Raw genomic sequence first — 22,184 nt, 5'->3', positions numbered from 1 at the left:
AGTCCTCCACAGAAGCACAGTCGGTGCTATTGGGAGTTTGACACGGACTCTGCGTAGAGCGATCATACTGCTCCGCGGAAGCTGTATTCAGTAGGTACTTTATTTTGTCATCTTTGGTAGCTTCTTTTCACGCTCTTCTCTTTCTAACTTCGCCTTTCGTTTGGACGCACCACTTTGATGCTTCCGACCGAGCATTTTCGCATGAATCGATGCTAATTGTTCACCCGGCACTTCGTCAGTCCGACGCGACCGCAGGTGCCCAACGGTGGCCGTCCCGATGACTGGCGCACGCTGCCTGGATGATCCGTGTATAACCGTGAGTGGTGCGTCCCCCGGGAGCTCCTCAGTGGGCGGGCTTATGCAAGCTTAACCGGCAACTCCGGGCTGAATCGCAGCCCGCGATCAACTTCATTTTATAGACGCGCGCCGCGTCTGTCTGTTACTAGCGCCAAAGCAGGCGTTCACATACGCATAGAGTTCCTTGTACAAATTCCCTCCTTCTCCGTACAAACTCACTCCTTTTCCCGTTCCGGTCTCGTCTTCCTAGCGGCTAGGAGCAATCGTCTGTTCTGGGAGCTTCTCGATTTTTCTTTTGCGCTGTCGACGCCGAACACGAGAACGAAGGGAAGAGGGCGACTCCTAGCGTGGGCAAAGTTACGCACCCTCCGTCGCTTCTGAGTCATCTTTTTTTTTACTTCTTTCTGGAAAGTTCGGCGGTCAGTCTGACCTACTTTTTCCATCGAGCGCGCGCGAGGGTGCGCAGCCACTAGGCAGGAATGGGCCCTGGAGACAGGCCTTTGTGTCCAGCTCTCCAACTTCCCCCTTCACTCTTCCACAACCCCAGCCCGAACAGTGAACATTCCATGCCCCATGGCACGCGGACAAAAGCATGTGTGACGTCTTCTTTCCTTTCCTGCCTAGACTCTTCCATCAGACTCATCATCATCTACTATCGGACTCATCCTCCCCCGCCCAAATTACCATCACGGTAAAGAAAAGTAGAATGGGAGGCACTGTTGGGTACTGCAGCACAACCTTTCTATGAGAAGGAGAGTGGCGGAACTATTTGAGAGGTGGAGGGTGGCGTGGTGGTGACGAGGGACAAGGGAGATTTAGGTCCTCATCCTACATTACATGTTTTATGTGTTTCCCCCTTGCCCCTCCTCTCCAGACAGCACTGGACAGACGGACTGACAGGAAACCACAAAAACTCTTCCAAGCAAACGCACCTCGCTTCGTAAGAAAGAGGGCCCCGCCGGGGTGGCGGGGGATTCCTGTTTTGGCAGCTCGGCAAGCTCTCCGAAAATGATCAGGCTAAACGCATGCTGTTACATTAGGCGGGGGGCCCCGTCTGCTTGTTCTGGTTTTCTCGCTTCATACATGTCGCTCGAAGTTCCGTTGCCCATAGTTCCATATACTAAGCAGGTTAGAATAAATGGGCCCCCTTCTCCTACTGTCCGAGGTGAGGCCCTGGGCTGCAGCCCCCTTATCCCCTCCCCCCCCCCTTAATCCAGGGCTGTCGATATGTCCCCATCGCGATCTCATACCTCACCTCGTTTGCCCACTAAATTTACCCTTGCTTCAAACTTGAATCTTTAAAGAAGGTAAATTCGTAAATCATAGTCCATCAGGATAACAAAACGCTCTCCTAACATATGCCTGTGGTAGAGAGGTCTGGCGAAATGAAAAGCAAACATTAGGCAATCACCCAGCCAAAATGGTGTACGCCGGTCGGTCTCGTAGCGGTCATCGAGTGGTGCAGCGGGCATCTCCGGGCCTCGTATCTCGCAGCTTGCCATCCGCTGTTGAGATACCAGCTCGTCAATCCCATAGCTGCCATACACGATTGCGGCTCGGGGCCGAAGGCGAGAGCCGGACTCTTGGAGCAGACGAAGAGGAGACGAAAACATTATACAAAAAATTGGCAGTGACTTAGCTCGGCTAGGCCAGGATATACGTGGCGAAAGCTAAGACATAGCATGGTTAGCCTTGGTTATTCATTTATTTATTATTTATTTCAGGAGTACTGCCGACCTCTCATATGGGGCCTTAGACAGGAGTGGATTATAACACATAAACATATTTGGAAACAAAGAGAAACAAATCTAGAAGCGTAACAGAAAAAGTTGCCAAAGCAAGTCCAATGCAGGTACTAGGGAGAATGTGATTCATGCACAGGTACAAGAAACAAACGCTAGAAACTCGAACACTAGAAATTATACAATTCAAGGCAGAATGACTGCAACAGACATCTCTTGACAAACATCTCTGTAACGAGTGAACATACCATAATCAGAGCAAGATAAATTTGTAAAGCATTACGCCTTGCGAACACTGAAAGAAACACATGACACCAAGCAAATATTTTTAGCACACTGAAAAAGTACTAGAAAACGTAAATTGAAGCTAACAATAAAATTCAAACAGCGCTAAACGAACGGGACCAGAATAACGTTTAGCGCTGTTTAGCGCTGTTTGAATTTTATTGTTACCATGCAACACCATCTCGCCCAATCCGCTGCCCTTCTGTAAATTGAAGCGTAGTGCGCGTGCGTTGAGCGAGGACAGATAGGTGAGGGGGGGGGGGCATGTACGATGAAGTAAGGTGAAGGCGATTGTTGCCGCAGCTTTGCCATGAACGACTGAACAGTAGTAGAATTTACTGCATCAGCAGAAAGAGCATTGCATTCAGTAACGGTGCGCGGAAAAAAATAACTTTTGAAAGCTCGTGCCTTGCAAGAATACGCCCTAAGTTTCTTTGGGCGCTCGGATCACCGATTAACGGATTCTATGTACGTGTCCTTGTTTATGCGCAGCTTGTCATGATAAAGTAAAAACATGTATTTCAAACGATCATGTTGTCTTCTTGTCTGCAATCTATCCAGGTTAGCCTTATTTAGAAGTGTTAATCTTATTGCAAGTCCAGGTTAGTCTGGTTGTCTAGCTTTGTTGCGGCGTTTAGCCAGTCGTTCGGTGCGCTGTTCGTCTGTTTCCTGGGCGATTCGTTTCCTCTTAATCTCGTTCCTATGTCGATTCCAGGCCTCCTACTGCTTATCAGAATTGTCGCCCTCCATACTACCGCCTCAGCTGTGGTTGCGGCGCACGCGAGCTCTCCTTTTCAATCCTCCGACATGTTATCAGGCATGCGACGCAGCTGGAGAAGCGAGCGGAGGCGAACGCAACGACGAGGAACGCGGTGTGACGTCATACCGAACGGCGGCGGCGGAACACCTGTGGCTCGGTGCCACTAGTGGCGCGTGCGCAGTAGCGACTAGGGAGCGAGCGAGAAATATCCGCGGCGAGGGCGCGCGTTGTGACGTCATGTGCCTCCTCGGAACACCGCCACGGTGAAATCGCAAGTTCGCAACCAGTGAATCTTTCGCTTTATTATGTACATATAGCACGTAATAGCATCCAAATAGTGGTGCCGCAGAGCGCATCAGACCAACCGGGCGGCTGGCAGCGACTCAAGTTCGTTCTTTATTGTACAGCGACTCTGTCTCTAACAGTGGGCCGGTTCTGCCTTAAATCCCTTTGGCAGGAACGAGGCGAGGAGGGTGCTGACATCAGCCGTTTCGCCTTTCTTTCTTCGCGGGAGAAGTCCAAGCTGCCTAGCACCAGTTTCCACGGAAAGGGGTCAGCAGTTCTGTGCAATTTCGAAAACTGTCAGTGGATTCGTCGTGGTGCTCTGTACCCCCGGACTCGTCTGTTCGACCCACGGAAAAGGGTCAGCAGTTTCTTGGAACCTTGATGGTCGTCAGTGGATGTTTGAAGCCCAGCACAAGGGCAACCACTTCAGAAGAACGAGGGGGAGAGGAGGGAGCGCCCGTTGTCCCTGTGATAGGCACGCAGTGTGGCACAAGGGGTAGAGGTGGCAAGACTGGATTTTGTTTGCAATCTATAACAATATGCCGGAGGGTTCCTAGCTGTTCGTAGTATTTACATAGTTCGTCAAATTGAGTAGGGAACATGAGATGAAGCCTTCTTGGGTGATATGCCATTATATAGAGCATGTTACGAAAGTGAAACTGAATAACGTTAAGGGCATTAGGATGGATGCTGTAGGCGTCCTCTTTGGAAAGGGGTGGTGGGTTGCGCCACTAAGCCCTTGTTATTTTATTGCCTAATGTCCTACTTAAGTTTAAAAAAAAGAAACGAAGAAAACACGATGAATTCCCATAACCAAACTTTCTGAACCCCTATTGTGAACTTTGTTTTTGCACGCCTCAGTTGTTTGTCATTTCCCCACCTTTCTTCCACCAACCTTCCGATCGCCGCTAACTAATCTCTACTGCGGACATGTTTACTTTCCTCTTGCTCTCGCTGAACCCAAGGGCTTCAAGGAGGCCATAGGTGTCTAAATCGACAGCTGGACAGATATCTTCACATTCTAATAAAACGTGCTCCATCGTTTCGCTAGCTTTACCGCAACAAGCACATGCTTCTTCTTCCTTCTTATATCTCGCTTTATAAGTGCGTGTTCTAAGGCACCTTGATCTCGCTTTGAAAAGTAATGAACTTCCCTTTGCGCTATCACAAATTGTTCCTTTCCTGATTTCGTTATTTCCTCGTAAGTAGTTACTCATGACAGGTTTCTTTTCCATTGCTGCCACCCATGAGATTATCTCAGCCTCTCTGACTTTCCGCTTGACGTTCTTTGCTGCTGTGTTGCTCACCATACAGGCCGCATACTTGCTGGTAAGCTTCCTAGTTCTTTTCCTCCACTATGAATCAATGTTATTCCTGTATAAATACCTGAACACTCTCCCAAACCATTTACTTTCTTATACATTCATCAGTCGTTTTTCATAATTAATTTTACTGTAAGCTTCCCTCACTTCAAAACTTGTCCAGCCCATATCACCCTGCACAGCTTCATTTGTAGTCTTCCCGCGAGCGCCCAATGCGAAGCGTCCCGCAGACCTTTGCTTGCCATCGAGAACTGATTGTACCCCTGATTTCAAGCAAACAATAGCATTTCCAAAAGTAAGTCCTGGAACCATTACACCTTTCCACATACCCCGGAGCACCTCGTACCTATTGTATCCCCATAGCGCTCTGTGCTTCATTACGGCTACATTTCTCTTCCCCTTTGCTGTTAGTTTTTTACTGTGTTTGTCGGTATACCAGGGTATTTATATTCTTTTACGCGATGTATTTCCTGACTCTATATTGTCACTGTCTTTTTACTGTTTTCATTGAATACCATAACACCTGATTTCTTGACGCTAAATTTCATACCTAACTCATCGCCTTCCTTCCCAGAGATATTAGCCAGACGTCGAGCATCACTTTGCTTGTTAGCTAGCAAAACAATGTCGCCCGCATAAAACAAATCTGGAAGCTGCTGCTCGACTACAGTACCCGCTTGTCTGTATGAGAGATTAAACACGATATTACTTTGCTCTAGCGCCTTTTTCATCCTTACCATGTACATCATAAACAGCAGTGGGGGTAAAGGGCACCCCTGCCTCAGTCCCTTGTTGATATCAGCTTTCGATTCCTCGCTCTTCATCCCTTCCCATTCAACGCAGACGGTATTTTCTAGGTAAATCATTCTCAAAAGCTGTATACAATCGTCGCCCAAGCCTTCCCCTTCCAGAATATCCCACAAAACGTTGCGGTTTTGTCATACGCTCCTGTAATGTCTAAAAAGGGCATATATAACGGTCTCCTTTCTGCTCTGGATATTTCAATACTCTGATTAACAACAAATAAGTTATCATCCAGACGCATGCCTAATCTGAAGCCATTCTGAAGTTCTCCCAAAATGCCACTATTCTCTGCCCATGCTTGCAGCTTTAATTTAAGAGGAAGCTATAGCTCGGGCCCAACTCCGACACGGCCTATTCAAAAGCATGTAAAAGGCCAAAACCTTTTTCTGAGATAACCTCTGGACTGATTTTAATGAAATTTGTTGCATTTGAGAGAGAAAGTTGAATTCTAGTGACTGTTGGAAGCGGAATTTCGATTTAGGGCCTGAATTTTGTTTAAAGGATTTTCAATTATTCGAAAGTTTGAAAAACATAGAAGGACGAAGTTTACAAATAACTCTGCATCAAGAGCAGATATCGCGGTTCAGTAAACGACGCCCATTAGATCATTGAAAACGGACACATCCGATATGTCATTTTATATCTTACGTGAAATTGTTACGTTGTAAGCAAGCGTTCTGCAAAAGCTGTATATCTATATTACTATTTCTTTTTCAGATTAACGTGTACCATACCACTTTTGTTCGCATTAGATGTACTATTATACTCTAAAAAAAGTTTACACCCTTTGGTGTGTACATTCTAAGAACAGTTTACACCCTTTGGCCTGCCCCTTCTGCCACACAGCGATAATCATCTTGCCTTGCTTGCGTTTCCTTACTTGAAAACGCCGCGCCCGCTACTTTCCTGTCGGCAATGCGTCACTGTTATAGGCCGGTAGTTATTTATGTCAGCTTTGTCCCCATTTCCCTTATATATAATTCTCATCCTATTTAGCCCCCATTCGTCAGGTACACTCTAAGAACAGTTTACACCCTTTGGAGTGCCCTTTCTGCCACACAACGATAATCGTCATCTGCCTTGATGCGTTTCCTTTCTTTAACGCTGCGAGCCCGGTACTTTCCAGTAGCGAACGGCATGCGCGTTATCAGCATGATAGCATTGCAGACAGGAAATGCTATCATGCTGATAACGCGCATACCGTTGGTTACTGGGAAGTACCGGGCTCGTAGCGTTAGAGAAAGGAAATGCGGACAAGACAGATGACGTTTATCGTTGTGTGGCAAGATACGACAAAGGGTGTAAACTTTTTTTAGAGTGTAGATGCAATTAACAGAATTTTTATATCGTTTTTCATTGCAGAGTTACGGAGTTGTAAACCTGATAGTTTCGTTTTCTGAAAATTTTCAATTTTTGCCAATTTTTAACAAAAAATTGACGACTGAAATCAAAAATTTGAAATTAACAGTCACTAGATATTAAGTTTTTCTTTTAAATGCAACAAACCTTGCCAAATTGGGTGCAGTGGTTGCCGAGAAAGACGAATTCTCCTTTTACATGTATTTAGATGGGAACACCCGGGCTAAAGCTTCCTCTTAATCGGGAGCCGGCAGCGTCAGCGTGAGCGTTATCATCAAAAATGGCGGAAGAGGAGCATTCGTTTCTAGACGGTGCCCGAGAAAACGCACTTTTGTGCAAAAATGATCCGCCAGCACCAACATATTGCTGGAAAGACATCACGACGGAATTCAGAGAAGCCACCAGTGAGCTTGAACTGGGTGAGCTCGTCCACGACGAAATGTTCACACTCTTCGAAGCCATGTCTGCGATTGAAATGATGGATCCGAAAATGGACGCTGGAATGATGTGTAACTTTGGCAACAAGAAAGTGATGAATTTTGACCAAGCTCTGAGTGCGGGTGTGCTCAAAATAGCCGATTTGAGCCCGGCAGAACACATCGGCATAATCGACTCGACACTTGCCTGTCTTGTAACGTGGCTGGAAGGCCACTCTTTGGCACAGACCGTGTTCACTAACTTATACCTGCACAAACCACACCAAGTTGAGGACAAGGTGATGAAGGCTTTTTCCATCTGTGTCCTCAAGATGGTCGACATGATTAAGAACTTCGTCACCAAGGCCGCTGTGTTCGAGGAAGAAGACTTCCAACCGGTTGTGTATGGTTTCAAATTGGCCTGGGACGTCACCGAAGTCAGGGCCGTAGGAATGATGAAGGAGATCGAAGATGAACTCTCAAAGAAAGTAAAGGCAACCAGGGCAAAGCCTGGAGAAGAGCTGGACTCGGCGCAACTGGCCTGCCATGAAGAGGCCGTGGCAGTTTACTCAAGAATCAAGTTCTGCCGTTTCTTCCAGCAGGCACTGATCGTTTTCAACAAAAAGGGAAGCGACGGTGTCGAAGAAGTGGAGCGCCTTCTTCAGCAGTGCCTTGAGGTTCTGCCCGTTCTGCGGCGCACCATCGCACTAGGTGTGCAGCCCGACCCCAATGCGGAAGGAACCAACCGCGCTGACTACCCAACGGTTATGGGATTCGAGCCGTTGGTTAACCAGAGGCTACTTCCGCCCACTTTTCCCCGTTACACGAAAATAAAGCCACGCGAGGACACCATGGACTACCTGGAGGCCTTGATCGGTCGGCTGCGACATGTGTGCCGCATCGTGGACTGCACCTCGTTTCACTCGGCCATCGACTTCCTTGGCGAGTTTAGCAAGACCTGGCCTTGTGTCCTGTCGAGGTACGCTTGTCGCCGTTATTCATTCTCACTGTTTACACCGCTGGGAGCGTTGCCAGCAAAATTTTGTCACCAATGGCATGGGGACATTACACTCTTCATGCTGTCGTACTTCAAAGTGTTTTGTGGTGATCATCTGGAGTGTGGTCATGTTCATTTTGTTTGCACACAGCTGTCGTTTTCCACAAATATAAGTCTTAATAATGCGTATTGGTGGTATTCGTAAGCTGGTATTCCGCATGTTTATGCAGGTCCGTGGTTCAGCTTTTGTACTTGCCCTGCCCGGGCAAGGTACTTGGCAACTTGACCATGGTGGATGTTCTCAAGGACTCAGTCCGTACTTTCATCCGGCCCCCCGTGCTGTCACAGCGAGGCAATAATGCCCTCGGCAACCATCCACATGCTCGTGAGCTTGTTGATGCTTTCCTCAACCACTGCGTGCGGCCGTTCACATCCATGGTGCACATCAGTGGCCACAACAGAGCACGCCAACGAGACAAGTTGACGCACCTTCTGGAGGAACTTGCTGTGCTGCAGGATGAGGCAGATCGCCTCGACACAGTGCTGCACAGCATCTCGCTTAAGATGGAGTCATCCCTGCCTCACCAACCTCCACAGCAGCTAGCTTGCTTCACCACTTGGGTACTGCACCATGTCCTTCGCACCATGATTCGCTATCTTCTCTCAGGCTTTGAGCTCGAACTATACTCTGCACATGAATATGGCTACATCTACTGGTATTTGTACGAGTTCCTCTATGGCTGGATGATCTCGGCACTTTCGCGTGCTGATGCATTCCTGATGGAACAGGAGGCACGTGCTGAACAGCAACGCACTGGGCGCCCTGTGAAGAAAGGCAAACGCCGCAAGAAACCCTGCCCCCACAGCCGTGAAATCTTCATAAGCCAGGCATATCAGAATTTATGTGGTGGCTATTACAAGACGTTGGCAGGCTTCACACTGGATGGCAAGCTGCGGAGGCCATGCCCCGAGTTTGACAAGGAAAAGGTATGCATAGTTCTTGTAGGGAAGATTGTGCAGAGCTACACCAGTCAAAAATGAGTGTGAACACCTTTCTGCCTGTTTGCGTGCTTCTTTTGCCAGTTGCCTCTGCCAGCATATACTCGGATGCATACTTATAGGTGGTCATTGCATTCTTGTACCAAGTGCGCAAGGCATTTGAGTACATGGCTTCGAATCACCATAGGCACTAACATTCTTGTTCCATCTGCCTAGGTGCTCATGTGTTCACACCAATCCCTCTGTCGCCTAGCTATCACATTTATTCTAAGGTAGCAGCTTTCACTCTGACACTGGAGGTAAAGCCATAAGTTCCCCTGGTCACCTTACATGTAGACCACAGCGACTTGAAGATCGCTACCTTCTTAAATGTCACGAAATCCTTTGTTGTCAGGGTGAGGCAAGAGTTAGTGGCCAATTGTAATCTGTGACAAATACAAATAAGTGCTGCTACTTAGGTGGTTGTGTTTTTCCATGAGTAAGAACCCTGAAAATATGATTATTGGTCATATCTGAGAAACTTAAGGTGGCAGAGTCAACAGTCCAGTTTCCCATGCACAATTTCATTAGGTGCTGCTCCTAAGCAATGGATTTGCATGCTTGCACAGGCACCAACACAACCACAGGATGTCTGGTTGTGAACTGTGCCCATGTCACCCTCGGTGTTGCATCTTTGTTCCAAATATCTAAACCTGTACACTACTACATATGGTGGGCATCACTGAGAGAAAGACTAATGAACAGCCACATAGTGATAAAAATGCACTAAAGGCTCTTATTGTTTATGCACTGCCCAACATCAACACATATGACATGATTCAAGTACATAACTGTTATTGAAGCTGGATTCAGTCAATAATTGAGACTGAAGATTGTTTTATTTTAGCAGTCTCATTAAAAGCAGCAAAAGGAACACTAAAATATTTCGAACAAAATATACTGAATTTTTTCTGAAATCTTTGCTATTGCTGAAGTCATCATTATGTATTCAAATACCTCGCACACCTAGTAGTTAAAACCTTAGTAGTGCTGAAGCTACTGTCATGGCAAAACAGCATAAGCAGTGGACATATTTGAATTTCTGCATTCCAGTGAACTGTCAGTGGTCAGCCCAGCGCTTGTTCAAGGAGTATAACAACATGCTTACTGTAATGAGAAACAAATGATCTGAAATTGCTACTCTAAAGAAAAGGGTGAAAAAGTCCAAGACAGGCAGTGAAACTTGGCAAGTTCAGAAACTGCGACAGGTCCAATTCTTGGAGCAATATAGCTGGCTTCAAAATGAAAGAATTAGGGGTTTGCCACTAAGTGAAACCAATAACTTGCTTGATAAACTAAATAACCTGGCCAAACAGCTGAACCTTGCTTAACTGACAGTGGAAATTGATGGGTCTCATAATTTCTAGGCTTTTGCCAAAGCCAGGCATAGGATCAGCTGCTTTCGGCTGTACTTGATGTCCCATGTCACATTGTACAGAGGGATGGGCAGGAGAGGCTACTTCAAGGTGATGAACTCAAATGTCTTCTTTCTGGACAATTTTACACCTGAAGAAAATCTAGAGCAAATTAAGAAGGTTGAAAGCTGGGGAAATCGGTACATCATAGAAGGTGAAAAAAAAAAGAAACTAAAAACAACATGCACAATAATAGAAGACAATAGGATGAAGTTGGATAACGAGTGAGCTATTGGCATTGAACATGAAGCCGACTGTGAGATACTGTGAGCTGTCGGGGTATTTCAGATGTTCTCTTTTCTATTGGTTTTGTTCTTGCCTGCTCATTTGATGGCAGTATAACTTAAAACAGATTATTTAAATGGCTCATTTTAAATCTGCTTTGAACATTTTATTTATTTATTTATTTATTTATAGTACCCTGAGGGCTTACAATGAAGCATTACAGAAGGGAGGGGCTAATAAATACAGATAAGTATGCAAGAAAGGAGAAAGGAAAACACGAATACTAATCAGATGACAATGCATAGTACAACGTAAAAATAACGCGAGAGCGACACAATAAAAAGCATATTACGGTAAAAAAATAATTATACAAAGAAAAACGGAAAACTTCGGTAATGCAGATTAAATATTAATACATGGTATATAGGACAGGTTAGAGTGAGACAATAAGCACAGAATGATAGAAAATAAAGCATTATACAAAATACACTGTTTGTAGATTAGGTAGATAATAAAAAGAAAACTTATAAACAATACTGATCAGGAGAAAACGAAACTGCTTCGTTATACATTCACATCAAGGCATACTAGATAATATTAGTAAGTGCCTTACAGAAATTATCTGTGTTAGTTATATAGACTAGTGGATCCAGTAGGTGATTCCATTCCTGGCATGATTTTGGAAGAAATGAATTACCATAGGTAGACGTTTTGTGGAATGGGATGTTCACCTTATGACGATGGTCCAAGCGTGCAGAAGTAAAAGAGGCTGGTTCGATAAAGCGTGACTTGAGTGTAGGAATTAAGTGGTATATTTTATGGAACAGACAAAGGCGAGCAATTTTTCTGCGTTTGGAAAGGAGAGATATGTTGAGGGCAAGTCTGAAGCTAGTTACGCTTGCTGTGCGCTGGTAATTGTTAAGAATAAAACGAACGGACCGATTCTGCACAGCTTTTAAGCTGTTAATTAATGTTAATTGATGTGGGTCCCATATTGAGGATGCATACTCTAGATTAGGCCGAATGTAGGTGACACATAACTGTTTTTTTCAGGGAAGAAGGTGCGAGTGAAAAATTTCGTTTAAGATAGCCCAGCATGCGGTTAGCTTTTGATGTAATGTGTTCGATATGTCGTTTCCATGAGAGATTACTTGTAATGTGCACTCCGAGGTATTTATAACAAGATACTGATTCAAGTGGGATGTTGTTAAGATGGCAGTTATGAAAAGATACTTGGCTGCGTGAGATTCTCATGAATTTACATTTTGAAGTGTTAAGATTCATATGCCAGCGGGAGCACCAGGTTGTAACGTTATCAAGGTCTGATTGTAATGTAACCATATCAGAATCATTAGTTATTTTTCGGTAAATTACGCAATCGTCGGCAAACAGACAAATAGAGCTAGTGATTTGATGAGGCAGGTCGTTAATATAAATGAGGAAAAGTAAAGGTGCCAACACAGAGCCTTGAGGTACACCCGATTCTACTGGCACCTCTGATGAGTCATTGTCATTGATGGTTACATATTGGGTACGATTACAAAGAAAGCTGCAAATCCACTTGAATATTAAAGGGTCAATATTTAGAAGGCTTAGCTTATAGATAAGTAACTGGTGACGAACTTTATCAAAGGCTTTAGAAAAGTCTAAAAAAATACAGTCCGTCGCAAAATCCGAGTCCAAGAACGCATGCAAGTCATTAGTGAATGTTATTAATTGTGTTTCACAAGAAAAAGATTTTCTGAAACTGTGCTGATAAGGGCTAAAAATATTGTTTGATTCAAGAAAGTTTACAAGGTGAGTTAAAATGATGTGCTCAAAAATTTTGCAGGGTACCGAAGTTAATGAGATGGGTCTGTAATTCAAAGGGTGATGTGGGTTTCCCGATTTAAAAAGTGGATTAACCTTACCGGTTTTCCAATCAATGGGTAGGGCACTGTCGTTAAGTGATCTAGTAAAAATAAAGGTAAGTATGATGGAGCTGTATTCTGCAGTGTTTTGGAGAAACTTGGAATTAATACCCTCAATACCACATGATGATGACCGCTTTATCGTGAAAATTCTGGCTCGGATACCTGCTGGGTCCAGGGTAATGGGATCATCGCCGGAAAGTTAACGGATGTAAAAGGGAGATAGTCACTTAAATTTTCTGTGCAGAATGATTGGGCAAACGTGTTGTTTAGTACAGAAGTGCAAAGATGATTCGGAACTTGATCGCCTGAATCGATTACGAGACTTATATCGCTATCTTTGGTACATTTCATAAGGTTCCAAAAGCGTTTTGGGTTAGTTTTTATCAGAGACGGTAGGGTTGAGTTAAAGAAGTTAAATTTGGACGTGTTTAAAGCGCTTGTATAGGGGTCATTCCACGCCAAATCAACCAGCGTTTTTTCGACCATCACAGATATAGCTGAAAAAATTTCCACATGTTTGTTAGAGTTCAAAACTCATCCTCCATGTTTATTTTTCCTTGCAAAAATTTTGTAGAATTTTGAGGACAATTTGTTTTTCCGGCCAAGCTGAGCTAGACGGCATCCATCAACATTTTTTCTCAAAGACACACTGTATAATCCACTCCTTCATATTGCGTTTGTGGCAACCCAAAGATGCGATGTGACTGCAAAAATTGCAAACTTTATAAAAATTTGAATATTTCTATTGGTTCTGGCCCTAGCAAAAGCGTGTAAAATTGCAAAGTTTGAGTTTTTTTCTCGAAACGTAGAAAAACCTCGAAGTCACACATAAAATATATACCGGTAGACCCGTTAACATAATACAGCTGAAAAATATTTTAAGTATCGAAGGTTTAGCCGTTCGCACGAAAAAAAAATTTAAAGTTGCATTTTTTTTTTTGCAAAAAGCTCCGTATTCAAGGTAAAATAAGGTGCCTTGGTGGTCGGCCTAAAAATATATGCATTACATCATTAGATAGCCCTACGTGTCTACTATGCATGTGGGAAGTTATGAAAAGGTATTATTTTTTAAACGCAAGAAACAATTTTTTGAATTTTCGTGTCAGCAACGGCCTTTTTCCGACGCGAGTCAAGATAGGTAGAGTACTGATTCCGGTGCTCCGCGGCCCAGGCTTGCTGGCCTGGGATCCAGACGACAAAGCTAGCATCGTCTGCAACGCAGACGAAAGGCAGACGGTGTGATCATCTGCATTTCATTGTGAAGAGACGCACGCTTCAGTGCAATGCGGCTTGTGCATGGTGTGTGCCAGGTAAAGCATCCTCCAATTGCACATGGAACTTCACGACTGCTTAATTTGCCCAGAGAATCCTGCAAATTGGCAAGGTATGTTTCATACATTCATAAATTGAGATATTTACAAGTATAAGTATATATTAAACGCAGAAAGAGCACTCGCATCATTCACGCAACACATTATAAATAAAATCTAGCCCTCAAATCGGTGAATTTATTTTATATATTCAGATGAACACCTTTTGCCCTGCTCACTGGGACGCAAAGACTGTCATAAGACGACACAAGTGAAAAATACCTTCCTGATTAGAACTGACAGCCTAGAGGAATGTGAACTTAGTCTTCTGGTATTGCGTGCGAAAAGCGACAAGGACAGTTTAGAAACAGTATGCGCACACCATTATTACGTCTATATTAAGAAGTTCAGGACACTATGTGCGTCAAAGATGTGCTTGGACCCTTTCTCCGACCATGGGTCAAACCATCGAGGTACGTGGGTCATATCTCTGGGCCTCGCTACAGCAGTGTCTCTCTTGGGCCTGGTTCCTGGTGAAAGACTCTGTCCACAATGTAAAGTCAGGTGTTTCCAAATGCGCGCGCAGTTAGACGCAGCCAATAAGAGCTTGGCAGATTGCGAAACAATATGCGAGTCTACATTTGAAGGGAATGCATCCACCTCAACAAACTGTGCTGAACCACGAGATGGGACTGGAAGGACCTCGAGCAGAAAACGGAAGCGCCATGAGGAAGAAGCGGCTGTCGCAGGTGGCACCTTGCCCAATGATGATAGTAAGGATGCTCAAGTGCAAAGCGTAGCCTATGAAAGGGCATCAACCACCGCACTTACGGAAGACTATAAAAAGCTTCTTGAAGACGTGAGAGATCGATTCGTACGAGAAAGAAAACGGTCGAAAAAAATTTCTCTTCTGACATCGGCGCCTCGTTCATGGTCCCGAAAAAAAGTTGCTGAGTACTTTGGTGCATCGGAAAGTCAAGTTCGCATTGCTATGAAAATTAGGCAACAGGGAGGAATTTTGGGCTCTCCTACATCAAAGTTAAGTAGACCGCTAGACGACAGAACAATAAGAAGCATAATAAAGTTCTATGAGGCTGAACATACATCCGTCTGTCTTCCAGGCAAGAAAGACGTCGTCCGAGGAAAGCAAAAAAGATTGCTGCTAATGAATCTTAAGGAAGCGCATGAGGAATGGAAGAAAAGTAACACAGAGCTGAAGTGCGGCTTTTCTAAGTTCGCCTACCTGAGGCCACGCCACTGTTTACTTGCCGGTGCTCCGGGAACACACTCCGTTTGTGTTTGCATTTACCACCAAAATGTAAAATTGATGCTGCAGTCCTTGGGCATTTTACAAACAATCGATTCGCTCCTTCAGATGACTGTGTGTGAGATAACGAATGAATGCTGTATGACCGGTATGTGCAGCAATTGCCCAGGAGATTCATCGCTCAAATCGCTGATATTGAGCTCTCCTGCATTGAACCGGGATTTGGCAGCAAGTATTTCTGTCCGTCAGTGGGCTAGTGGAGTGCGGTGCCAATTGGAAACAATGTTGTTTACCCATAATTACTTTGTAGACCGGCTCCTTGAGATGATAAGCGACTTAAAATAGCATCACTTTGTCAGCAAGCACCAAGCTCGGCACCTACACAATTTGAAGAACGCTCTCATGCCTGCAGAAGCCATAGTTATAATGGATTTCTCTGAAAACTACAGCTTTCTCATTCAGAGCGCCCCACAGTCAATATACTGGGACAACTCTCAAGCAACAGTACACCCGATTGTAGTCTACTCCCGCTCGACGAACTCTTCTGATGAACCAGCTGTGCAATCGTACGTAGTGATATCCGGCTGCCTTGACCATACGACTGCCGCTGTTTCGACATTTCAGCAGGTGCTGATGGAACAACTTAAAGTAGACATGCCGCTGGTAGAACATGTGCACTACTTTTCGGATGGGGCTGCTTCCCAGCATAAGAACAGAAAGAATTTCGCAAACCTGGGCTACCACAAGGAAGATTTTAGTTTGGATGCTACATGGCATTTTTTTGCTACATCACACGGCAAAAGTGCCTGTGATGGGGTGGGTGGCACCCTGAAACGGTTGGCTGCCAAGGCAAGCCTGCAAAGGCCTTTCTCAAGGCAGATTTTGACACCATTTGAGCTGTACAAGTGGGCACGTGAAAGCCTTTTACATATAAAACCAATTTGGGTGCCGGAGAGTGCAATATCTAAGCGGGAGGTAGAACTGTCGTCCAGGTTTGCGAATGCTATGCGCATTAACGGAACCAGGTCTTTACATTATTTTCAGCCGACGTCACTTTCTCAACTAAACGTTGCATTCACGTCTTCGTCTAAGACAAGAAGTGTTAAAGCTGTTCGACAGCCGGCACCTGCTCGGCTATAAAAGTGATACGGGCTATGTTCAGGCTAATGTATTCAAATGCGGTTGACATAAAATTTTCATAGCCATGGATAAAAAAGTCTGGGATACGGCGTTGGAAATCACCTATCTTGGTTTGCATACAATAAAAAAACCACAAGCCCCTTCCTGAATAGTTCCTTGGGCTCACTTTGTTGCCAATATGTCTTTGCAAGACGGCTACGCTTCATATATGTACGCTGTTTAGGTGATCCACATACAGATAATTAAAAAAATCGTTTCTTGCGTTTAAAAAATAATACCTTTATATAACTTCCCACATGCATAGTACACACGTAGGGCTATCTAATGATGTAATGCATATATTTTTAGGCCGACCACCAAGGCACCTTATTTTACCTTGAATATGGAGCTTTTTGCAAAAAAATGGAACTTTAAAATCTTTTTCCATGTGAACGGCTAAACCTTCGATACTTCAAATATTTTTCAGCTGTACTATGTTAACGGGTCTACCGGTATATATTTTATATGTGACTTCCAGGTTTTTCTACGTTCCGAGAAAAAAACTCCAACTTTGCAATTTTACACGCTTTTGCTATGGCCAGAACCAATAGAAATATTCAAATTTTTATAAAGTTTGCAATTTTGCAGTCACATCGCATCTTTGGGTTGCCACAAACGCAATATGAAGGAGTGGATTATACAGTGCGTCTTTGAGAAAAAATGTTGATGGATGCCGTCTAGCTCAGCTTGGCCAGAAAAACAAATTGTCCTCAAAATTCTACAAAATTTTTGCAAGGGAAAATAAACATGGAGGATGAGATTTGAACTCTAACAAACATGTGGAAATTTTTTCAGCTATATCTGTGATGGTCGAAAAAACGCTGGTTGATTTGGCGTGGAATGACCCATAGGCTTTCGCAGCGGATGTATATGCTAACCATCGATCAGCGTTTAATGACCTTTTGGCGGAACGAAAAAGTCTGCATTTTTTGTTGGATAATCTTTTCAGATGGTTATTGTACCAAGGGGCATTAGAAGATTGATGAATTATTCTAAGTGGAATATATTTGTAGATAAGATGCATTATTGTAGTTTTAAAAGACAACCACATTTCTTGAACTGATAAGTCTATATGTGTCATAGGAGTAGTCAAGAAAGGCTGATAGCTCAGAGTTTATAGCTTTAAAGTTAGCCTTTTTGTAGTCCCTAATATATTTGGTGTGTTTCCTTACTTTTGTAGGCGGGATGGAAATGTTAAAGTGTAAGATGTCATGGTCGCTTAGGCCAGGCACGTGGGTCACTGGTGAAACCTTATCAGCATGAGTGGTCAGAATCGAGTCGATCAATGGACTTGTAGTAGATGTGACACGTGTTGGTTTGATAACGAGCTGTGCAAGGTTAAAATCTACGTAAACGTTAAGAAATCCTGTAGCCTCTGCAGATGTCGGATTAGAAAAGGGGCAAGAACGCGACCAGTCGATAGTTTGGAAATTAGTCTCCTAAAAGAAACATAGGTGATCCAGGAAATCGAACGGATATTTCGCTTAGGGTGTCATGAATTTTTTCTGCAAAATCACAATCAGGATTAGGGGGACGATAACAGACCCCTATGATTATTTTTTTGAAACCAATAGATAGGCAGCAACAGAGTAATTCCAAATTAGTAGTTACACTCAAAAGGAATGATTCAAAACTAGAGTTAATAGCAAATACCCTTTCCCTTTTTTTCTTTACCAGGTCAGTGTTTTCTTTTATTTTTCTTGTGAACGCTAGTGAAAGGGGAAAATTGTCATCCACCTAGAAGTACAACACAAAGAAAACAGGGCATGCATCCTCATACACAGCCAAAGAGGAGTCCAAAGTCCATCTAGAGCTAGCTTAGTCGTAACTGTTGGTAGGATTTGTATGGCCAGTTTAGTTAGAGTTTAGTAGTTGTCTTAATTCTTTTTTTGATGGAGAGACAATATGCATATGTAACTCCCTAATGACTTGTGCAGTTGCAGACATTGTCTTTAATGCAGTGCATTTTCTTTTCAGGTTCGCTATGAACATCGTTTTGCACCCTTCAATAGCATCCTGACACCACCTCCTGTACAGTATGCCCAGTACAAGGAGATGACTGATCCATACAAGTATCAGCCGCCCCCAACACCAGAGGATATGTACTTGGCAGCATGCAAGTGCTTCCAGAATGTGCGCATGTTGCTCGACAATGTGCCTGACCTCAACAGTGAACTGACTAGTGTAATGAAAGTGGCCAAGACAAACTTTGTTGTTGTGAAACTTTTGCTAAGCGGCCACAAGAAGGATTCCACAATCTTGCCGGAATTTGACTTCAGCCAGCACAAGAATTTTCCCATCATCAGAATTTGAATAACAGCATTGTACACATTGCATTTTTATACCACTGTACTTCACTACTGCTCCCAGTGTGTCTGCACCTCATGGAAACTGCTTAGGTCGTTTGTAATTGCAGCAACACTTGATGTGTTGTTTGTACTGGTAGCATCATTTCTACTGCAGGAAAATGGCACTTCATGTTTACAGCATGAGCAATCTTTACAAGGATCATAAACATTGTGATTTGTGCTCTTTAAGGAATACTTGGACAGAAGCATTTGAAAGACTTAGTTCATTACAAATGAGCTAATCAAAGCTGGAAACTTCATATACTGCACGAGATGAAGCTGAGATTTCTATGTGTACACCAACGTTGCTGAATACTTCCAGTCATATGTCTGCAATTAAGTAAAACATACGAATGTCTGAAACTTCAAAACCCCAGAAAAATACTGGCAAGCCTCAGAGTACCCTAAATAATTTCTAAATAGTTTATGTACCATTTTCAGTTTTATTTCCCAAGAGGTGTGTGCCGCAACATTATGACACAGGTGGTCGTCATGTGGGAGCAGAATATCGCGACATTTTGGCACTTGCTTAGACTTGCTGGGTCGTCTTTTCCACTGCTACCCATTGCATGGCCCAGTGTCACAACACAGAAAACAACCAAGCAAGTCGGAGAGTGCTAAAATGTTGCAATGTTGTGCTCCCCCATGACAACCTTCTGCATTATGACATTGTGATATGTGCACTACCCAAAAAAATGAAATTTTGATTTTCCTCACTGGCACAGCAGCTAGGGAGAGGGGACGCAGACCAAACAAAAGCTGCTTGATGCAGCTTGAAGAAATGAAAACAGTTTTTTGTGCGTAGAAAAGCCATTTTAGTAAATCATTTAGGGTGCTCAGAAGCTTGCCAGCATGTTTTCTATGATGTGTCTGGAAGCTTGAAATAACGCAGAAAGAGAATTTTGAAATCTCATGCAGTGTATTGGTTAACTAAACGCAATACACAGTATGCGTATGCTGCCTTGCGTTGCTTTACTACTGCTTTGTGGTAGCATTGGTGTAGACTCCCTGCCATTACAGAATGTTAGCTATGCTGTAGGTCCAAAGTAGGTTACTCAGAGTGCCAAGTTCACGCCGTAAATTGGCACACGTAAAACGATGAGCCATGTCATCAACAAATTATTATGAGCTGCCAGAAATCTGTGCAAACAGTGCGCTTCTAAATACAGTGGTACACATTGTTACTCAAACATGACATTTTTGTTGGAGACCCATCTCTGTGCTGCACCAGTTGTAAATATTTTCATCTGCAGAACAGTATAGGTCTTAGCATTGTGTCATACAAATGTCATTGTTACACTAACAGGGACAAAGGGTTTAGATGAAAATGTTTTATTTAAAATAAAGCTTCTTTCTACTTGTGCCTCAAGTCTTGAGATTTCACATCGAAAACATATTGTAGTACACTTGGGAGCAAAAATGTAGAGCTCTATAACAAAAGTCAGTGGTAAGTCTGGGCAATTGACTTTCAAATTAGTTCTATTTGCAATTTTTTCTCTTTATTTCTCACTCATTAGAGCTGTGTATAAACTCGAGGAAACTAGCATTTAAGTTCCTGTTCAGGACAACAGGCTGTCCCCAGGCCTCAATTGTTCTTACCAATTTATTTTGAGCAAGTGTTGAATATGAAACACTGCCTATAACCCGTAACCCATTCATCTGCAGTGTTGCCAACTTTTTGCACCGTGTCTCTAAACTAAGACAAAGTCGCCGTAAAATTGTCAAAATTTTGCTTTAGTTCACTAAAGTTGTCGCTAAAACTGACAAGTGAATTCTATATGAGGTTTGTTCAATAAAGACCTAGATAGCACTCCTATAGAAGAGCTCCGAGATAGCACAAGGCCTGTGCACTTTGGTCCATGACGGCATGCTACCTTGCCCGACTGCCATAGAATCTAATGGAGATGTTGCAGAGTAAATTGGGATGATTCTGACGCCACCGTTGTTGTCACCCCAGGCTTGACAGTGGAAATTTCGGTCCAAGTAGCCCTAGGTCATAAAGCAGAGTGCACAGGTCTGCTATCTACGAGGCATTAGCTCTGCTCCGTCGAGGAGCACTCGTGTCAACAGTAAGGGTGATGTGCCGTCGCGGTGATGCCCTCTTTTCACGCAACACCTGGTGCACTACTGCAGCATCAGGTGTCATGTCCCCTTTCGCCCACTCTGCTCCACAGAGGTGCAGCTCGTGACGTAGCGACATAGCTAATGGCAACGAGTCTAGGCGCTGTTTTGCTGCTACAGACGACAGACACCACCTTTTTCTCTCAATGGGCCATTTAACGCTTTCGCATCAATACCGCAATAGATAGAAAGAGGTGGAAATCTGAGAGCACACGGTTCGGAGAGTATGGGATAGGGAGAAGAATTCCACATCCACAGAAGCTTGCTTTCATTTGTGCAACAGCGATTGTGAACGGGATAAATGTTTTGCAAGAGCAGGACGGCTTTTGAAAGCATGCCATGCCTGCCGATTTCGATGGCTTTCCTTAATTTTGTCAGCATGTTCGCATAATACAGCCCCATTATGGTGGCACCTTTATGGCAGAAAATGTATCGTCACCATATCTTGTCAATCTCAAAAACTGTCAACATCAGCTTCCTAGCAGAGGTTTGCACACATCTTTCAGGGCTATGGTGAGTTGTAGTGCTTTAATTGTATAGATGCAGATTTTGTTTCTGGGCTATAATATTGAACTGATATTTCATCCTGTGCAATCAATCTTGCAAAAAAAAAAAGTAATCTTAGTAGTCAAATGTTGACGGCTACACAAGTAATTTGGCTCTCCGTGTGAAAATGGAAGTCGAGCAAGGAAATCAATGCACCGACACCTTTCACACAGCCAGATGCTTCAGAATAATATTTTATACAGACCGTCTGGACTTTTTCAGCTAGTTCTTGGATTGTCATGCGGAAATGTTTTGATATTGTGGCCGCCATTTATGTGACAGTATCCCCATCAATGGCTGAGTGAAGTCAACTGGGAATTGGTGCCGATTCAACTTTGTTCCATCTAGATTTGATGAAGAATTTGTCCCATACACCGATGTCATTTCTTGAAAATTTTGTTCAAAGTGTGTTGCATTTGTTGAAGAGGAACTTGATAGCTGCCCTTCGCTCCACTGGCTCCATGTGCCACCCTCCTTAGTCTTCAGTCCTGTAAAACTAAAATCTCCTTAAAAAAAGAGCTGAATACTTTTTTCTGACCCATAGAGATGAACGTA

General features: G+C 43.7%; 1 protein-coding gene across 1 annotated transcript; it reads left to right on the top strand.

Annotated features, from left to right (window-relative positions):
- The first annotated feature begins 7,109 nt into the window (after window positions 1-7,109).
- Window positions 7,110-20,326, top strand: Naa35 (N-alpha-acetyltransferase 35). Its single transcript, XM_075684297.1, has 3 exons — window positions 7,110-8,249; window positions 8,498-9,254; window positions 18,592-20,326. The coding sequence occupies exons 1-3, from the start codon at window positions 7,135-7,137 to the stop codon at window positions 18,925-18,927; spliced, it is 2,208 nt and encodes a 735-aa protein (XP_075540412.1). The 5' UTR covers window positions 7,110-7,134; the 3' UTR covers window positions 18,928-20,326.
- Window positions 20,327-22,184: the final 1,858 nt, after the last annotated feature.

This window comes from Dermacentor variabilis, chromosome 3, assembly GCF_050947875.1.
Source record: "Dermacentor variabilis isolate Ectoservices chromosome 3, ASM5094787v1, whole genome shotgun sequence".
Classification (NCBI taxonomy): Eukaryota; Metazoa; Arthropoda; class Arachnida; order Ixodida; family Ixodidae; genus Dermacentor; species Dermacentor variabilis.
The sequence above is the reverse complement of the archived record's forward strand: the minus strand, read 5'-3'. Positions and strand labels throughout refer to the sequence as shown.

Excerpts from the sequence above, each read along its gene's own strand:
- Naa35 (XM_075684297.1), top strand. The coding sequence starts at position 7,135 with ATGGCGGAAGAGGAGCATTCGTTTCTAGACGGTGCCCGAGAAAACGCA. Across the intron at positions 8,250-8,497 it reads TGGCCTTGTGTCCTGTCGAG|GTCCGTGGTTCAGCTTTTGT; the intron begins GTACGCTTGTCG and ends ATGTTTATGCAG. Across the intron at positions 9,255-18,591 it reads CCGAGTTTGACAAGGAAAAG|GTTCGCTATGAACATCGTTT; the intron begins GTATGCATAGTT and ends TTTTCTTTTCAG.